Source organism: Chrysoperla carnea, chromosome 3 (assembly GCF_905475395.1).
Source record: "Chrysoperla carnea chromosome 3, inChrCarn1.1, whole genome shotgun sequence".
In the NCBI taxonomy this organism is placed as follows: Eukaryota; Metazoa; Arthropoda; class Insecta; order Neuroptera; family Chrysopidae; genus Chrysoperla; species Chrysoperla carnea.
Window position 1 is genome coordinate 25,539,803 of NC_058339.1, and position 18,911 is coordinate 25,558,713.

An 18,911-nucleotide genomic window follows, 5' to 3' on the forward strand; every position below is an offset into this window, starting at 1 on the left:
CACGGTTATATTATAACATATTATTCTTCAAATAATGTGTTATTTGTTGCTTTACAATACCACGTAACTATTTCTCATACAATACATTGTGTTCAAGGTGTTTAGAATTTTTTTTAATATAGATATCTCTCTTCAACCACTAACTAGAGTCGTTTCTGTTTAACAATAAAATTAAAGAAGGATGTAATAAACCAAAGCTCGGGTCTATATTCAGAAAAAATTTTGTATTTTACGTTATAAATACAAGACATTACACTACGACATTAAATTACAATTACTTATTTCCCAATGGATTTCCAACCCATGGATAAGATTTCGGACAAGTTGCTTCACAATGTGTCATATATCTATCTTCTTCACCCCATTCTCCTTGTTTCTTATGAGGACATGTGGTTAATTTACAAGATGTTTTCTTAGGTTCGTTACATTTCGGCCACGGTTTTGATAAATTTTTTAAGTCTGCTGGATTTTTGACCCATTCTAACATTCGGCTAACACTCACCTGTTGAACAAAATTCATTATTTATTTTGGTAAAAATATCTGTATAACATTTAAAAATATTTTAGACTAATTACTTACAATATATACATCTGGTAAACTCTGAAGATACTCCACAAATTTTAAATATGCTGTAAAATGTACTTCTAATGCTTGGAACCATGCAGCATGAACAAAGAAACCGAATGGTGCTTTATTTGTTTCATAATGACGTTTAAAATTCCGTTTCATGAATGCCAGTATACCATCCACATCAGTTGGTCTGAAAACAAAATCGATCGAAAATTTGATTTTTAATATAATTAATTTTAAATATAACCGAAAACGCTTATGTATTAGAGAAATTTTGCAACAGAATTCGAATTCAGCACCCCAAAAACTATAAGAAATGTTCTATCGCATCAATGAGATTTAATATATATATATATTTATATATATATATATATATATATATATATATATATATATTAAATTATATATATATATCTTCGTCGAGTTAGAGACGATCAATCGACTTCAAATTTTTATGGTAATTGTATTATAATATCCTTAATAAGAATTAAAAAATTTAGAATTTTCTGATACTGTGACCATAGCGAGATAACAGCCTTAAATTCACATGCCACATACAAATAAATACAAATTTTTTAAATTCGAATCCAAGAGTCTTAGATCTACTGTTAAGTCCATTGTTTTTACGAATAGTTAATAAGACAAGAGAAGACAAGAGACAGTATAAGGTCGATGTTCACCCATCTCTTAACCAGATGAGAAATATTTTTTATGAAAAATCAATAAAATTTCATAAAAAATATGGTCATGTGGTTATCAGATGGGTGAAAATCGATCTTATAACGTCTCTTAGACCATAAGCGTTGATCTAAGACATAAAAGTCACTAAGACTATGTGAAAATATGAAATATTAATGTAATAATTACATGTTTGCACAAGCATCAACCATGCTGCATGGTACGTTTTTATCATCTGTCCAGTCGATCATTGGAACAACCCACGACTTTGGAAAACTGGATTCGGGACATGGTCCAATTTGACAATCTTGGATGGTCTTGTACTCTAGTGTGTATGGCCATAATGGTGGATCTGTAAATACTTGTGTAGGCCACGAGCAATCATACAATAAACCGTTTTTGCTCATTACTTCAAAACTAGTGTCGCCTGACATTTGTAAAAATGGTAAACGAACTCCTTTTATATCTTCTTTCGGAATTTTTGCAAAATAACTTATTAAATCGCGTTCACCTATAATTTCGTCTGTCATAAGATTAGTTGATGCTGCTTGCCAATAAGTAACATTAGGTACATGTGATATTGAATGCAAAGCGATTTCATGACCTTCATTGTACAAATCTCGTACCTAAAAATATAAATCACAGAAATTTTATTTTAATTCATATCTGAGATTACGAATATTAACACAACCAATTCGAGTAAATACGTATGTGTTACAGCTGTAAGAGTTTTTTTTAGAAAGAACAATTTTTCTCCTAAGCAATATAATTTGGTTATCAAATGAAATATTTTATTACCAAAAGCATTGATAAGGTGATAAGGGCGCATAATTGTTTTATAAAAACATCGATATAATGGCAACTATAAAACATACAGCACATTTATGTTATATAGTTTCGTAAAAAGCCAAGAAATCTCAAAATATATAAGACTTTCGTGAATGGAAAATAGAACAGTATAAGATACTCTCACCTGTTTCAAAACAAACATCAATCTACAAAAACTTCGAATTTGATAGTGTGTGTAGAAATTTCAATCTATTCGTAACTCCAAAATACCGAGTTGACATATAATTGACATAAAAAAAGATTTTCTACTAATTGACTAACGAACTATATAGTTGTGAATGGTATAAAATAGATTATGTTTTATGGTTTTTGTTTGTTTATACCAAGGAGACAGATGTTTACGCCCTCTTCAAATGTCGTTAGAGTGCCCTGTATTGCTTCTTCTTGGGGTCGCGAATTTAGTTAACTACAACTAACCATGCCTAAAGCTGGGATAACACTTTATGATTGCATTGGTGAATTTACTAGTAGCTAGTAAACTCGCTCAGTGTAATCCCCGCAGAACCATATTAAATAGTTATTAGGTAACTGCATTAAAATTCCTACACAAACTATTAAAATATGGTTTTTATATATGAATAATGCGTTTGTTTTGTAACGGAGGTATTTTTGGATGGCATTGATAAATTTTTATCCACTTACGATCACGCTATTATTGGAAATTTACCTGTTTATCATATACTTATAATTAAAATTTATTGATAATTTTAATTAATTTGATCAGATTTCATTAAGTAAATTATATTTTTAAATATAAATAATGAAACTTGATAGACTTTTTGAAAAATTTTCTAGTGAAACATTATCAGTTACGGCAACAACTTGAAGTATGCTTTTAAGTGGCCAAATTTCCAAGCTAAAAATATTCTTTTATCTATAAAGTTTTAAGTGGATGACTAAATTTTTTTTCTTTAAGTAACTAAATAGTAAAACTCACACAGACAGTATATTCGAGAAAAAGATCCTATACTTATTTTGGCCAGTATATATAATTTCCCTTAAAGGCTTCCGAGCCTATTTTAAAATGCAATTGTGCAGACTTTTAATTTTGGAAGGAAAATAATGTTGTTAATTAAGAAGTTTAAAAATTATGATAACTTACCAACGAATAATTCGTATATTCATGTGATGCAAAGAAAGTGCCTTGTATTGGGCATTTATCGGGATTTAATCGATTATTAAATATTTTTTGATAGTAAGGATAATAATTTCCTGTTTGTACAGCATCATCAAACGTCAATAACACAATCTAAAAATCAATAAATAATTTAAAAACGCTTAATTAATGTACTTCAAAATAGCCTCATCATAAATTTTGTATGCATACTTGCGGAATACTTGATGCATTCAAATTGCCAGGTATATTTGTGGATGAACAAAGGCAATCTGGTAATTTGCAGGCAACATTTGCACTACATTCTTTAGCTTGATCTAAACGTGAATCTATTTTGGGTGCAGCAAAAACTGCTCCCAAAAGTAATATTGACACTATTACGAATTTCATTATACACTATTGTCTTCATTTTGAAAAATGACGTATTTATAGAAGTTGAAATCTGTGATAATTGTTATTGATAAGATATTTAAGTAATTATTTTCCTTGATTTTAATTAATAAATTGTAATTAATAATTTGTATTAACAGAAGCGTAGCTACAGTACAATTTTAAACCGTATACAGTATTGGGTAAGTTAAAGTAATTTATTTTGAGTCTTTATTTTTTTAGCTTTTCCTTTTTGAAATTTTCTACAATCTTTTATTAGCCTTATTAAAACAGTCATTATCTTTTCTTCTTTTTTATCAAAACTTAAAGAACAGTGTTCAATTTTCTGAATTGCCTGTATTGCTATCGAATTTAGCTCTAACATTTCTTAATTTTTTTAAATCCGTAAGAAGCATTTTTTAGTGATACCCAGGGACATTCGGTTGGAACTAAAGGAATTTCTTTAGCTATATATATTATGCATTAAATAATAGTCACAATGAAATTAATTAACAACGTTTGAGAGTAATTAAATAAAAAAGAAAACAACAACAAGAAAAAACAATCCCAAAGTTTTTTCCTAAGTTACTTATCAATATGCATGGCTATTGTAAAAGATCCTCAAGGCACTACTGATGTTGATGGTGATGACTACTGAGTTGACTAAGCGCCTCAAGCTTTTACTTATAGTCATATATAAGTAACTTTAATTTTTAAATATAATAACTTAAAAATATTATTTTCCAAAAAATTTTTATCATTTGAACCTTTTGATTATCCGATAACTTGATTCTCTTCTGCTGCGAAATACCAATCTTACCTCCTGGTAACTCCACTGTCTACGAAATGTTATAATAATAAGATACAGAAAATTGAGTAGTATTTTAAAAAATGTATACATAATTACGTACTTACTTTAGATATAATGTAAATAAACAATTATCTAAATTGTCGAGTGGATAAATTTCCTCGAACTGTTTCCGTAATTCAATTCAAGTGCTGCAAATTGCTACGTACAATAATAAATACTTAAAATTCTGGATAAACTCGCGATAAAAGTGAACAGCAGTAGCTTCTAGATGAACATGCTACATTAGATAAACAGATTTAACTTTAAAGAGACAAGAAAATATACTACATATTAAAAATATGTTTCCTTGTTTTATCCTTATCAAAAAAATTATGTAAATATGACTCATGGCAACACGATTCGATGGCTTGTTAGCTGTTAGGATGCAGCTTAGGTTTCAAATTTATTAATCCTAATTTCATACCGACCTTATCCGATAATAGTAAGAGTGGCGCAACGGGGATAAAGTCAAATTTGTTATAACATTATCCCCCAAATTTTTAATAAAAGTAAGGATACTTTTCATGTAAAAATATTTGTTTTCAAGCTACTTAACGCATATTAACGGTAACAGTGATATCTTATTATAAAAATAATTTAAATAAAACAAAAAATTTTATTATAAAAATGGCACTGTTTTTATTTATCACGTGATTCAAGCACTGAGAGTACGTTACCTTATCTGCAGAACGCATACATGTAATAAATACTCCGCAAAAAGCTATGCATATTTCAATTTTCATCTCACTCTTCCCGTGACTGTTCCTCTTACGGACTCAAACGGCGGCTAGAATAGAAGTATTACATATATGGTAAAGCGCCAATACTCGCAGTACAAAAATTCCAGTGATTTATGACATTTTATAACGTCATTAATTATCCTAAAGTACTGTAGTATATTTTTAACAATCAATCCATAACGGAATGAATTTCTAAATCTTTTCGGACTGACAGCAATAAGTTGAACTAAGATAAAAGATATTTGTTATTCATTTTATCACATTTGGTATAAATCATTTAGTTGGAAACAAAAGTAAATCGTGATTTTAAAATTTAAAGGTCTATACAAAATAATCATAAATTTAAAAAAGTCTACTTTAGTTACAGTCTATGAAACGCTCAGTTATAAATAAAAAAAAACTACTCTATGGTTAAGGTAGTACATCAGTATCAAGGGCCACAGTTAACTACTTTCTTTTTTAAATTTATTCAAAAGAGTTATCTACGTTAAGAGAAAATATTTTATAAAATAGATTTTCTTACCATACCGTTTAAGAGATATAATTAATTAAAATTTTGCAAAAAACACGGTCTCTTATGATTAACTTTGTTCAGTTTTACCGGAAATATGGTTTTTGTATGCAAAATACAGTTCACCTATAATAGAAAGCATCGTGATGTACTAAATAGCACTAAAAAGGAATTTTTATTGAATATCAACACGGTTTACCGTAACGTTTTTTTTTAATTTAAGCGTTTGTCTTTGTTTCTGGTAACAGCCATATTTAGAGATATACAAAATAAATTTAAAGAATAATGGAGGACTGTTTAAGAGCGCTAAATTCAAATTCTGGAAGTTCAATTATTGTTGAGATTGTTTTATAAATCGCCCACTCCTGCTTATTTAAGTTATATTTACCATTGTTATTGAAAATAATTAAAATTTTACAAGTGTGTTTGTTTACTCAATATAAATTGAAATATCACACATTTGACATTTTAAATCAGTAATACATTATTATACCAACTTTAAAATTGTCAAAATAATTCATATAAATTTATATCTTAAAAATACCTGTTAGTTTCAATTTATAAATTATTATTATAAATTTTAAACGCATAATAATATTATGAGAAATATTATATTGAAAAAAAATAAACTATTTTTGATTTGACTAGAGTGGTATGACTTTGAAAAAGCCATACTACCTTAACTAACGTCATTTTCATACATTATTTCCTAACGCCAAACGCCAAAGCAACGCCATTTACCATTATTAAAATTTAACGCCATTTCACATAAATTGATTTTGTGATTTGGCTAAAAATATTTGCAAAAGTGCCGATTATTAATTGTACGAAATTAGGAAATTTTAAGGATTAATTGTGTGATATTATTATGTATTAAATTAATCAGTTATTGATTGCAAGTTAGCTGCATCATTAACATTAAAAAATATTGAACGTAAAGCCGGTATCTAGGAAATAATTTACATTTTGTGTTTTTTAAAATGGGTGATACAAAGGCATTTTTTCATGTTTGGTGTTCGAAAACTAAAGTTGAGCCAAGTTTTGATATTCGACCTACAGGTAAATACATACATTTGTAATTTCTTAAGTTCTTATTTCCATCAGAAACTTTGTGCAACTAAAACCTGATAAAAACAGAAATTGTTTTTAAGCAAAAACATATTTTTCTCACATACTTATAATCAATTTTACCTGAATGTTAATATTTGCGCAGGGCCTAAACATCGTCAAAGATTTCTATGTGAAGTACGTGTAGATGGACATGATTATGTTGGTGCTGGCAATTCAACATCAAAAAAAGATGCACAAGCTAATGCTTGTAAAGATTTTATTAACTATTTAGTGCGACAAGGAATTTTGAATCGTAAAGATGTACCTGATGAAGTTATGGAAAGTGTGGCACCAGCATCTTCTATTCAACCACCACCACTGTTATCTGATGATGGTGGTAATAGAGTTGAAGTATTTCAACCAGGAATGGGACCAAATCAATTGGGGGAAGCGTATCGTCCTTATCAAAGAGACGGTAATTATGATCGTGGTAGTTATTCATATATGGATCGAGTTCAACAACAGCAAAGACTTGAAGAAGCTGAAGATTTGGATGTAAATGCACAGATACATGGAAATTGGACAATTGAAAATGCTAAATCAAAATTACATCAATTTATGCAGAGTAATAAAATTAATGCTGATTATAGGTACACACCTGTTGGGCCAAATCATACAAGGTATGTGATTCTTTCTTGTTGAAGATTCTATTTTGTTAATAGGGAATATTCATGTATTTTTTTTATATTGTTAATTCATAGTTTACACCGTTATAACAAAGTAAAAAATATAAATAATGTTTAAAAATGCTGTATATAAGTGTAAACAAATATTTAAAATACATTATAATTTTGAGATATTTAAACGCAGTTTTTTGGCGCTCTCTGTTGATGACGTATAAGTACGTGATCTACCAATTGGTGACAGTTCAATGTATATTTACATTTAAAAAAAATGAATTTACAACATAGAATTTACACTCGTTATTATTAAGTTTTCTAATAAAAAGACGTAGAATAGTATAATTTAATGAAATACCATATAAAATGTAAGTAATTAATATCATACAGGATGTCAACAAATTTGACAAGCCCGTACTTTGATGTCACGTCCGTATAAAAATTTGAATTTCCGTTTTAGAAATTTTTAAATGCCCTCACTGAATTTGTACTTTTATTAATTAATTTTAAGTAATTAAAAAGGTATTAATTACTAAAATAATGGTTTAGTTGAAATATCCAGTCATTAAAGTTACGGAAGAAAAATATTTGAACCAAATTTAAATTTCATGAATATTCTCTATTCCCGGGGGAGGGGGTCTCAAAATCCTAATTTTAGCGTGACGTATTTTATGAACGGCCCCTTTTAGTTTTAATTAGTTTTTAGTTTCAAAACTAATTTGCAAATTCCATTTGGATCAGCTTTCAGCTATGAAAAAATTTAGAAAGAATTCTAAGTTTATTATTAGTAAGATGATAAAAAACTTGCTGAAAAATATGTATAATAAAACCAAAGGATTCGTTCTAAGACCTTGGTTTTTAATAGAATATGCGATATTGCAAAATTAAAAGCAACTACTCCGAGTTAAAATTTTTATACTTTGTATATATGAAACATATCAAGGTATACTAATTTCAGTCCCAAGTTTGTAATGCTTAGAAATATTGATGATACGAACAAAATTTTTGTATAGGTGTTCATAAAATCACCTTATTAGTCCAATTCCGTTTGTCTGCCTGTCCACCCATCAACTCGGTAACTCAAAAACGAAAAGAGATACCAAGTTGAAATTTTTATAGCGTACTCCAGGCGTAAAAAGTCAGTTTGAGTTAAAATCAAAAATTAAAATTTAGGTATGAGTTATTCAAAAACAAATAAATATGTAGAAAAGATATTAAAATATGATTAAGCACTCATATTATTAAGAATATTTTAAAATAAATGCCTTTAATTAGGAAAATATATCACAAAAATATTTTTTTGTAAGTAAATATTATTAATTAGTCATTCGAAAATAAATATTACATATTATTTTAATTACTTTTTATTTCAGAAGTTTTTGGAAAAATGTATTGAATTTTTTCAATAACTTCAAATTATCTTATAATTTTTAAAGTTGTGATTTAATTTCATAAATTTCTAGATTTAAATGATAAGGCATTTTCTTCTAGAAAGATGTTTATGTTAATAAATCATAACGCAGATAAAAAAAAATATTTCTATTTCATGGTTGACTTTTAAAGAGAAAGCCCTGAGATTACATTTCGCTATATAAAATGCAATCTTATGGTTTCAATTTTTAAATGAAATATAAACATACAATAAAGTTTCTAATTAGAACTTTCTTGTTTGTTTATAGGAGCATATTTAAGAGTCAATCATGGATTTTAATTGTTTGAAATTCGATCAACTGCTAAAATGTTTGTTATCTATCCATCCATAATCAAACAGGAGTTTTGTAGCTGAATTGAGCTTCTACGTAAAACAGCTCGGTAGAACTGTTACAGCACGAGAAACTGGCTCAAATAAGCAAACGGCTAGTAAATCGTGTGCTTTATCGTTAGTACGTCAATTATTCCATCTTGGTGTCATTGAAGCATTTTCTGGTACATTAAAAAAGGAACGAACTGGTGATCAAATGGTACCATTCGAAGTTGCTGTAAATCCAGATTTAGTTAATCAAGTGTCGCGCGTATTAGAGGCTTTGCAAATTGATCCAGTTCAAGTATCACAGGAATCAAATGAATCAACTTCATTGTTAAGTTCACATGTTTTGGATGATTTTATGGCAAATAAGCCACAACCAGCTGGTGTAGTACCATGGTCCCCACCCCAACCAAATTGGAATCCATGGACCGGATGTAATATTGATGAAGGGCCGTTAGCAAATGCAACGTTGGACCAACTTAGTGATCAATTATTAAGTGAATCTCGAGATAAATTACAAAATAATGCAGCGTTACAAGCATCCATAAAAGGGCGAGCTAATTTACCTGTACACAATTCAAGAAAAGCCATTATGGAAACAATTAATGAACATCCTGTTATTATTATCCGCGGTAACACTGGTTGCGGTAAAACAACACAAGTATGCCAATTTATTTTGGATGATTACATTGCATCTGGTCAAGGTGCATGGTGTAATGTTGCTGTAACACAGCCACGTCGTATATCAGCTGTGTCAGTAGCTGAGCGTATCGCTAATGAACGTTGTGAGGAAATTGGACAATCGGTTGGATATTCTGTACGCTTTGAATCTGTATTACCAAGGCCATACGGTTCAATTATGTTCTGCACAATTGGTGTGCTCTTACGTAAACTTGAAAATGGTTTACGAGGTGTTTCTCATGTTATTGTCGATGAAATTCATGAACGTGATGTCAACAGTGATTTTATCATGGTATATATTTTTTCTAATTTCAAACGTTTTTATTAAATTAGTCAATTTTTCTACTCTCATTTTAATTTAAAATTTCGCTCATTAATAAAACAGCTACTATAAGGTGTTTCTTTATAGCTTTGAAGATGACTTCTTCTCATCTATTTAATAATCGGCCGTAATAGACATCAAATCCACCCCTATACTATCGTGCTCGTAATATACTAATGTTATTAGCTACATTTTTATATATAATACATAGAAACTCTTTGAACTCTATATATACATTATCTTGTATAAAATATTCCTTTCATTAGAAAACTTGATGAGGGTAGATTGACTTAGATAGAGATATTGCATTATAACGGCTTATTTTATTTAAAAACTACAACATTACTTTGAATACATATTTAGTATTATCATTAAATAAATTTTTAGGTCGTATTACGTGATATGATTCACACATACCCAGATTTACGTGTAATATTGATGTCAGCAACAATTGATACAACATTATTCTCAAAATATTTCAATGATTGTCCAGTAATTGAAATACCTGGTAGAGCATATCCTGTTCAACAATATTTCTTAGAAGATTGTGTTGAATTAACCAATTTTGTACCTAGTTTGGAAAATTCTAGAAAACGTAAAGGTGGTGGAGGTGGTGGCGATGACGATGATGAAGGTGGAAATCCAGAAGATGCAGATGAAAATTTAAATAAAGTAAGTAATAATATATCTATTGGATCAAAAATTTATTAACTAGCTTTAAAATGTGGACTAGTTTTTTCAAGTTTTTTTTATTTTACTTTTTAGGTAATCAGTGGTGATTATTCACCAAGAACACGTAATGCAATGGCACAGTTAAGTGAAAAAGAAATAAGCTTTGAATTATTCGAAGCTTTATTAGTGTACATAAAAGGGTTAAATATACCTGGAGCAGTTCTTGTATTTTTACCTGGTTGGAATTTAATTTTTGCCATGTCCAAACATCTTTCACAACATCCAGTATTTGGTACTTCAAAATACACAATTATTCCATTACATTCTCAGTTACCTAGAGAAGATCAACGTAAAGTATTTGATCCTGTACCTCCAAATGTTACAAAGGTATGTATGAATTATTCGCATTTAGATTGTGTCTTTCTTAGCATTAAAACCCCATAAAAAATTTGGTAGACTAAGCATATTTAAGCTCTGCGAGGATTTTAGTGCTGTATTTATTAAAAATATCGTATTACAATAATCTTAAATTTCTTTTATAGATAATTTTATCAACAAATATTGCTGAAACATCCATAACAATTGATGATGTCGTATTCGTAATTGATAGTTGTAAAGCAAAAATGAAACATTTTACATCACATAATAATATGACAAGTTATGCAACTGTATGGGCATCAAGAACAAATTTGGAACAACGTAAAGGTCGTGCTGGTCGTGTTCGACCTGGTATGTGTTTCCATTTATGTTCACGTGCACGATTTGAAAAATTAGAAGAACATATGACACCGGAAATGTTTAGAACACCACTACATGAACTCGCACTTAGTATTAAATTATTACGTTTGGGTGCAATTGGACAATTTTTAAGTAAAGCTATTGAACCACCGCCATTGGATGCTGTCATCGAAGCTGAGGTAAAACAAATTCACACATACATACAGGAATAAGAAATTAAAGTTCATGTTTAACGATTTTTTATTTTTAAGGTTATGCTTCGTGAAATGAAATGCTTAGATTCAAATGATGAATTAACCCCATTGGGAAGAATTTTGGCTAAATTACCAATTGATCCACGTTTGGGAAAAATGATGGTTTTAGGTTGTATTTTTATGTGTGGTGATGCATTATCAACAATGGCAGCAAATTCTAGTACATTCCCTGAAATATTTGTAATGGAACCACGTCAAAGACGTTTAAGTTATCATCAAAGAGCGTTAGCTGGTGGACGAAATTCTGATCATGTGGCCATGCTTATTGGATTTCAGGTATGATAAATTTTATACCGTGTAACTTAAAATATTATTGGCTATGGCTAAGGTCACATCTTATTTTGGTTTTTGGCCAGTACTGCTTTTTAACAACCTTTATAAATCTCTCTAAAAACAAAAAGTAACTAGATGTATTTATTTTTAGTTATGGGAACAAGCGAGACAAAATGGAGAAGCATCTGAACAACAATTTTGTGAATATAAAGGCTTAAGTATGCCAACATTACGAGTAACATGGGAAGCTAAAAATCAATTACAACAATTACTTGTTTCCATTGGATTCCCAGAAGAATCGATGACTATACAATTTTTAGATGCAGTTGGACCAGATCCAAAATTAGACATGGTTATGGCATTAATGTGTATGGGATTATATCCAAATGTGTGTTATCATAAAGAAAAACGAAAGGTAATTTGAAAATTCTTTTAATATACATATTGTTAAAACTTAATTATTGAGAGTTAACAGTTACTCACCCGCTCCGCTGGGGAATTATAACTTTAAAAACAAAGATTACCTCGGTATAGCCTTCACTTCCCTTGCTCCCATTTACCCCCAACCCCCTTTGTTCACAATTTCATGGATTTTAATTTTTGATACGGAAACCTAGCCCATGTTAGTGGGTTATAATCTAGCTTTCTATAGGTAAAACAATTTTTTTAATCGGTCCAGTAGTTTTTTAGTTTATTTATTATAATGACTTTAACTTCGGTACCGAAAGTTAAAAAATTTTTGATTTCCCATCAATTTCCGTAGCTCTACGTGATTTATTTCTGTACGGACCTTATGTTATTCGCTTCGAATAATTATGTGCAGTTAGTATTCAGCAACCCCGTATATATTTGCTAGTGCACGGGTGAGACACCAAGGAATGTGATATTCATATTCTCACCTGTAACGGGCAAAACTGACACCATGGTGCTTAAACTTATTTTTACATACAGGAGCATCTTTTTTAACATGATTCCTGGTGTGGGTCATTTCACCCGTAAAATTTTAGTGCAATTTTTTATAGTAATGAAATAATTTTTAAAATCGGTCTAGTAGTTTTTGAGTTTGTCCTTTACAAATAAAAAATAAAAATTTAAAATAATATTAGTATAGATTTCACGGTGAGGTTTGGTTATATTGGCTACCCACGAGAGACACAGGACCCATATGTATGTATTTTATAACCTTTTCCGCTGATAATTTGATTTATCAACTCCTCAATTATTTTGAATTTGGGTTGGTGTAGGGCGTGGTATATACATGAAGGAGATGTACTAAGCCTCGTACATCTCCTTCATGTATATACCACGCCCTACACCAACCCAACACAACTATTAATTAAATTAATGTTTTTGTTGTGACGTTGGGAATTAAATTGGTTACGCTTTAACCAACTGAGTTTACGTCGAGGTTAATTTTGATCTTAATATTTCAGGTTTTAACAACTGAAAGTAAAGCTGCACTTATACATAAAACATCAGTAAATTGTAACAATACTGAACAAAAATTCCCCTATCCATTCTTTGTGTTTGGTGAAAAAATACGGACACGTGCAGTTTCATGTAAACAAATGTCCATGGTTACACCAATTCATCTTTTACTATTTGGATCACGAAAAGTTGATTGGGTAAGATGTTAATTAAATAACTACCACTTCATCTTATTTTAGGAAACTAATCGAAAATTTTGATTTAGGTTGATGGGAGTGTACGTCTTGACAATTGGATTAATTTAAAAATGGATCCAAATGTAGCAGCAAAAATTGTTGCATTACGACCAGCATTAGAAAGTTTAGTAATTCGTGCATCAAAGGATCCAGAGCAAGTGCGTGAACCAAGTGAAGTTGATGCCAAGGTAATATTTCATATATTAATTTTCATTTTCTTTTAATTGAATTGAATAAGGTAGTTCTATTACCCATACTAACGTTTTTTTTATTGTTACTGCTACAGCACAGATCTAGTAATTATAGTACGGATGTAGTATATAGTCCTACTTTAGACGAAGGGAGTGTCTAAAGCACTATCCATACTTTCAGCATGCGTCTAGTTAACAGCCAATAGAAAGTAGGCACATTGATACCCTGCCTCTTCCCCTGAGTGAGACTCCCCACTCGGTTACACTCCATCCCTTTTAAAATATTACTACAGTAGAATCTCGATAAGTTAAAGTCCAAGGGAAACACAAAATATTTTAAGTTATAGAGGTTTTAAGATATCAAGTGTCTATGTTAGGTAAAGGTTAATATAGAGGTATGTACATGTTTCTATGTACCCTAGTTAATATAGAGGTATGTACATGTTTCTATGTAGTTACTGAGGGCCTATACAGAGATTATTTATTTAAGTTATAGAGGTTGCGTATTTTAAGTTATAGAGGTTTTGGGCTCTGATGGGAAGGGAACATAGTATTTTTTGAAGTAACAGAGGTTTTTATGTTACCGAGGTTTAAGTTATCGAGATTCTACTGTATATCCATGTGCTACAGTCTAACTAAGATGAATGCACATATAATCTCCTCCATTAAAAATAATCTTCTAAATGTAAAAATAATTTCAACCACAAGTCTAAACTTGCCCTGGCGCTCGTACTACCTTAATTTGAATAATTGTATTTATCTATGATTTAAATAAAAACTGATTGAAGTGTAAAATTAACTAATGTGCGGTATTTTACTTGTTTAGGTACTAAATGTAATTCGTGAATTATGTAAATTACATGCGGGTAGTTTTAATATAGAACGAGAATCATCTGGTACTCCAGCCTTCATTTCCAGACGACCTCCACGAGGCCATTCAACTGGAGATGGTGGTCCAGCTAAATTTGGCCGATTTGGAAATGGTAATCAATCGGGTGGTTTCGGTAATAATAGAGGATTTGGTGGTGGCCGAGGTGGTTTTAATAGAGGTGGTGGCTATGGTGGTAACCGTTTTGGTAATCGTGGCGGTTTTAGAAGTGGTAATAGATGGTAATTGTTACCAAAAATATAAGATAATTAACTTTGAATTGATTAAATTAGTGAATTAAATGCATTTTCAATCTTGAATTAATTTTAATAAGTCAATAGACAAAAATGTATACTTTATTAACTATGATACGATCTTATTTAAATACAAGCTAAAATTTGAAGTGAAGGCAGCTCTTATCGAATCTACGCATGACATACATATTAAAAAATATGAAAATTTTAGATAATTATAAAACTTTCCAATGGTATTTAAACAATTTTATCATGAAATACTCAACATTAAGAGTATCATAGAATCAAACAATCGTGTTTTTTTTTTTTGCGTACGTACATTCAGAAAAAATGTATTTTTGCATACCATTGTATTAAAATTGTATCGGGAATTATTAAACTTATAATTTTCATTCAATTATCAATATTTAAATTTTTGCCTTTAAATTAGGCTTCCCTTGTTGCAACAACCTATAAGCCAGTGTCTTCAAAAAAATGCCGGCGTTTCCAGTACGGTAGTAGTTGAAAAAATGACATTTGTCACATTTATGCTTACATTATTTCGTTGTAAAAATCGTTACGCACTACTTAGTTGTATTAATTTAACCAGAATCATCTAGGTTAGGCTTGGGCCCGTGAAGTCTGAGTCTAGGACGGAAACATTTAAAAACACCATCAAATCCGTTACTGGAAACACCAACTTATTATTAATTAACAATGGCTTTTTTAAATTGCAAATTTCCGATACTTTTTTGGCATTGTTGTTTTAAAAAAAAACTAAAAACACATTTGATAAGAAATTCATCACTATAAACAGTATTATTTCGTGGCAAGGTCTGCCTTTACTATCATAGTATGTTTGACAAAGGAGAAAACGTTCAAAAAACATGTAAACCCTTTTTTGTTAATTTTAGATCCATTTATTCTTTTAGAATTTATATTGACAAATCCTTTTTGCTGTGAGGATGTAGTTTTTTTTTTTATAGTTGTACTAAATTTTTATTTTATTAATTCATTTTGGATCGAAAAGGCTAAATTAAATATCTATTTACGTGTATTTATTTGAACGCTCTCAATCTTTGATTTTTATATATGATTAAAATAAAATTAATAAAAAATTTTATTTAAATATGTAATTTTGTTAATAAAATAGACGAAAGATTCCCAAAATTTAGTATTTTAAGTAAATTATTTAACCAACTGAAAAATATTATATAAGTCAATATTCAATTCAAAAAAATACGAAAACTATTCTCCCACAACCTACTGTTCCTTTTTTTCCAATATGTATTTATTGTCAAAGTATATATGTAAAAATAAATAAATTCTACATTTTTAATTGAAAAAAATTGTTTTTTTTTATACTTATACTTAACTTATATAAAAAAGGTAAGTAAAAGAAAATAAATACTAAGTTTAAGAAAACAATTTAATTGAAAAGGGTGAGTTAAACGTATATATATTACACTATTTCTAAGAATAATATGTCAAAGGTGGAGTAGTGGCTAGCTAAGTCGCTGCCGGTAACAGAGTACCTCGGTTCGTATCTGACGTTGGTCCGAATAATTTTTAATTAAATATTTTTAAGCACTTTTTTTAGATAATTGTTATGAGAACCAAAAGCCATAAATAAGTAAGAGAGCGACATATGATTATTTTAATTCCCACCCCCTGTCAGAAGAATAATTTATGACATAACTGTGAAAGTGGGACTAACATAATTAATTTTTTTTTTAAATAACATATTCTCCTATTACAAAATCTTAAAAAATTTCATATAATGCATACAAATATTATAAAACAACAAAAAAACAAGCAAAATAAGTATTTTTTTAAATATTTTGTAATAGGCGAATATGTTATTTAAAAAAAATGGAATAAAATATATAACATGTTCTCCTGTTACAAAATTTTAGTCTTAACGAGTGATTTATTTATATTTATAATTACACTAATTTTAATATTTTGTAATAGGAGAATATAAGTGAGATCAACTATAAAATAACATGATCTCCTTCCTATTAAAAAGTTTCAAATTTTAGCATAACAAAGCCATTTTAGCTCCGCGATCTTAGCACCTCATGTGCGGAATTTCGATTGACCAATTATACCATCTGAAAGGTCAGAAATTGGTCATAAAAGGTCAGTTGGTCTCATTAATTGGTCAGCATCAGAAAATTTTTTATTAAAGATTAAAGTTTTTCAAGGTCAATTAATAAGTTTAGCACCTCATTCGCAGAAAAAATAAAAAACTCCACCTATGCGCGATTGGGAAGCATTCGCTGATAATTGGTCAGCTAATATAAATAATTGGTCAGTTTAATTTAATATTAAAAAAAATTAAAAAAGTTGTCTCTGTCGTAACGCGCATGCTTTGAGCCGGATGGTTTTATCAGGGCAGTGAGTACTTACGCACAGCTTTTCACTATAAACCAGACAGAGTAGGGGAAATATTTTTTTTATAATTTTTTTTTTTTTGATATGTACTACTATCAAATATACATGTATATTTGATGGTAGTACATATCAACAAAAAAAAATGGATAAAATTTTTACTTTTAAAAAAATGAATTTTTCCTTTTATTTAAATTTTACACTCTTTTTATACCATGTATATATGAAATATACATAGTATATTAAGTTTAGTCCCAAGTTTGTAACGCTTAAAAATAATGATGTTAGTATAAAAATTTTGTCATAGGTGTTCATAAAATCACCTAATTAGTCCATTTCCGGTTGTCCGTCCGTCCATCCGTCCGTCTGTGGACACGATAACTCAAAAACGAAAAAAGATATCGAGCTGAAATTTTTACAGCGTACTCAGGACGTAAAAAGTGAGGTCAAGTTCGTAAATGAGCATCATAGGTGAATTGGGTCTTGGATCCGTAGGACCCATCTTGTAAACCGTTAGAGATAGAACAAAAGTTTAAATGTAAAATTTTTTTTCATAAACATCACTGTTTACTCGTGAGGGCGCCAATTAGGCGGAAATTTTATAATAGGTACTATACTTGATTATCAGTTATGTATGTGTCACATGTTTGTATGTGTAATGTGATAAATAAATCAACACTGACTATGCATGGTATTTAAACAATTAACTCAGTCAATTGTTTGTTTTCACTTGTATTATATATATTTGTACATATGTCACCTATAAAAAATTTGAATGAATAATAATAATGGTTATTTTATATAGTAAAAAATCAATTTTCGGGATAACGTTTTCAAATTAATATAAATAAATAAATATCGTTATATATTTTAAATTTTGTTTTATTTTATTCTATCCCATTTTTCCTTTCAGAACAAAATTATTAATTAACTAATTAATTTTTTTTTAGTAAAGGTACAAACAAATTCTTATAAAATATAGGTGAGATAAACAAGTTGGATTGTAAATACGTAATATTCTTTTTGGATTTTCATTTTATTTTTGTGTGGTATTTGGTTTGTAAAAAAAAGTTGATGCAAAAAAATTTTTTTAAGATGAAATTAATTATATGGAATTATGTGCAAGTAATTCGTAAATAGTTTTTATGTATTTTGATTTCATTTAAATAAAGTTGAAAACTCAAACCCTGTTTTTATTTTATTTTTCCCCATCTCTCTGTAGCTATACAATATTATTTCAGTTAAAAATAGGTGAGTATTTCGAACTTCACGATAGGTAAGTATTTCAAACTTCGTTTGCCATTTTTTTTTGTAATAATACTACTCAAAATTTTCCGAAAATGAGTTTTACTTTTTGTTATAATTTAAGAAAGTCGAAAATATGAATATAATTATTTATTAATACGAATAACAGAGCCCTAATGGTATAATGGTTAGCGTATCTGACTTCGAATAAATAGTC

The 18,911-nt window shown here is 29.3% G+C and overlaps 2 protein-coding genes across 2 annotated transcripts; one reads left to right on the forward strand and one right to left on the reverse strand.

Moving 5' to 3' along the window:
* Nucleotides 1-205: 205 nt before the first annotated feature.
* On the reverse strand, nt 206-3,629 carry LOC123295378 (chitin deacetylase 7). Its single transcript, XM_044876712.1, has 5 exons — nt 3,426-3,629; nt 3,201-3,347; nt 1,439-1,875; nt 581-761; nt 206-502 (listed from the first exon to the last, which is right to left on the reverse strand). Exons 1-5 carry the CDS (start codon nt 3,600-3,602, stop codon nt 275-277), a joined length of 1,170 nt encoding a protein of 389 aa, XP_044732647.1. The 5' UTR covers nt 3,603-3,629; the 3' UTR covers nt 206-274.
* A 2,847-nt stretch (nt 3,630-6,476) lies between these two features.
* On the forward strand, nt 6,477-16,154 carry LOC123295354 (dosage compensation regulator). The gene is made up of 11 exons (XM_044876671.1): nt 6,477-6,741; nt 6,896-7,412; nt 9,184-10,132; nt 10,550-10,834; nt 10,928-11,221; nt 11,377-11,751; nt 11,824-12,102; nt 12,251-12,514; nt 13,533-13,724; nt 13,793-13,951; nt 14,781-16,154. Exons 1-11 carry the CDS (start codon nt 6,663-6,665, stop codon nt 15,066-15,068), a joined length of 3,681 nt encoding a protein of 1,226 aa, XP_044732606.1. The 5' UTR covers nt 6,477-6,662; the 3' UTR covers nt 15,069-16,154.
* The last annotated feature ends 2,757 nt before the right edge of the window (nt 16,155-18,911 follow it).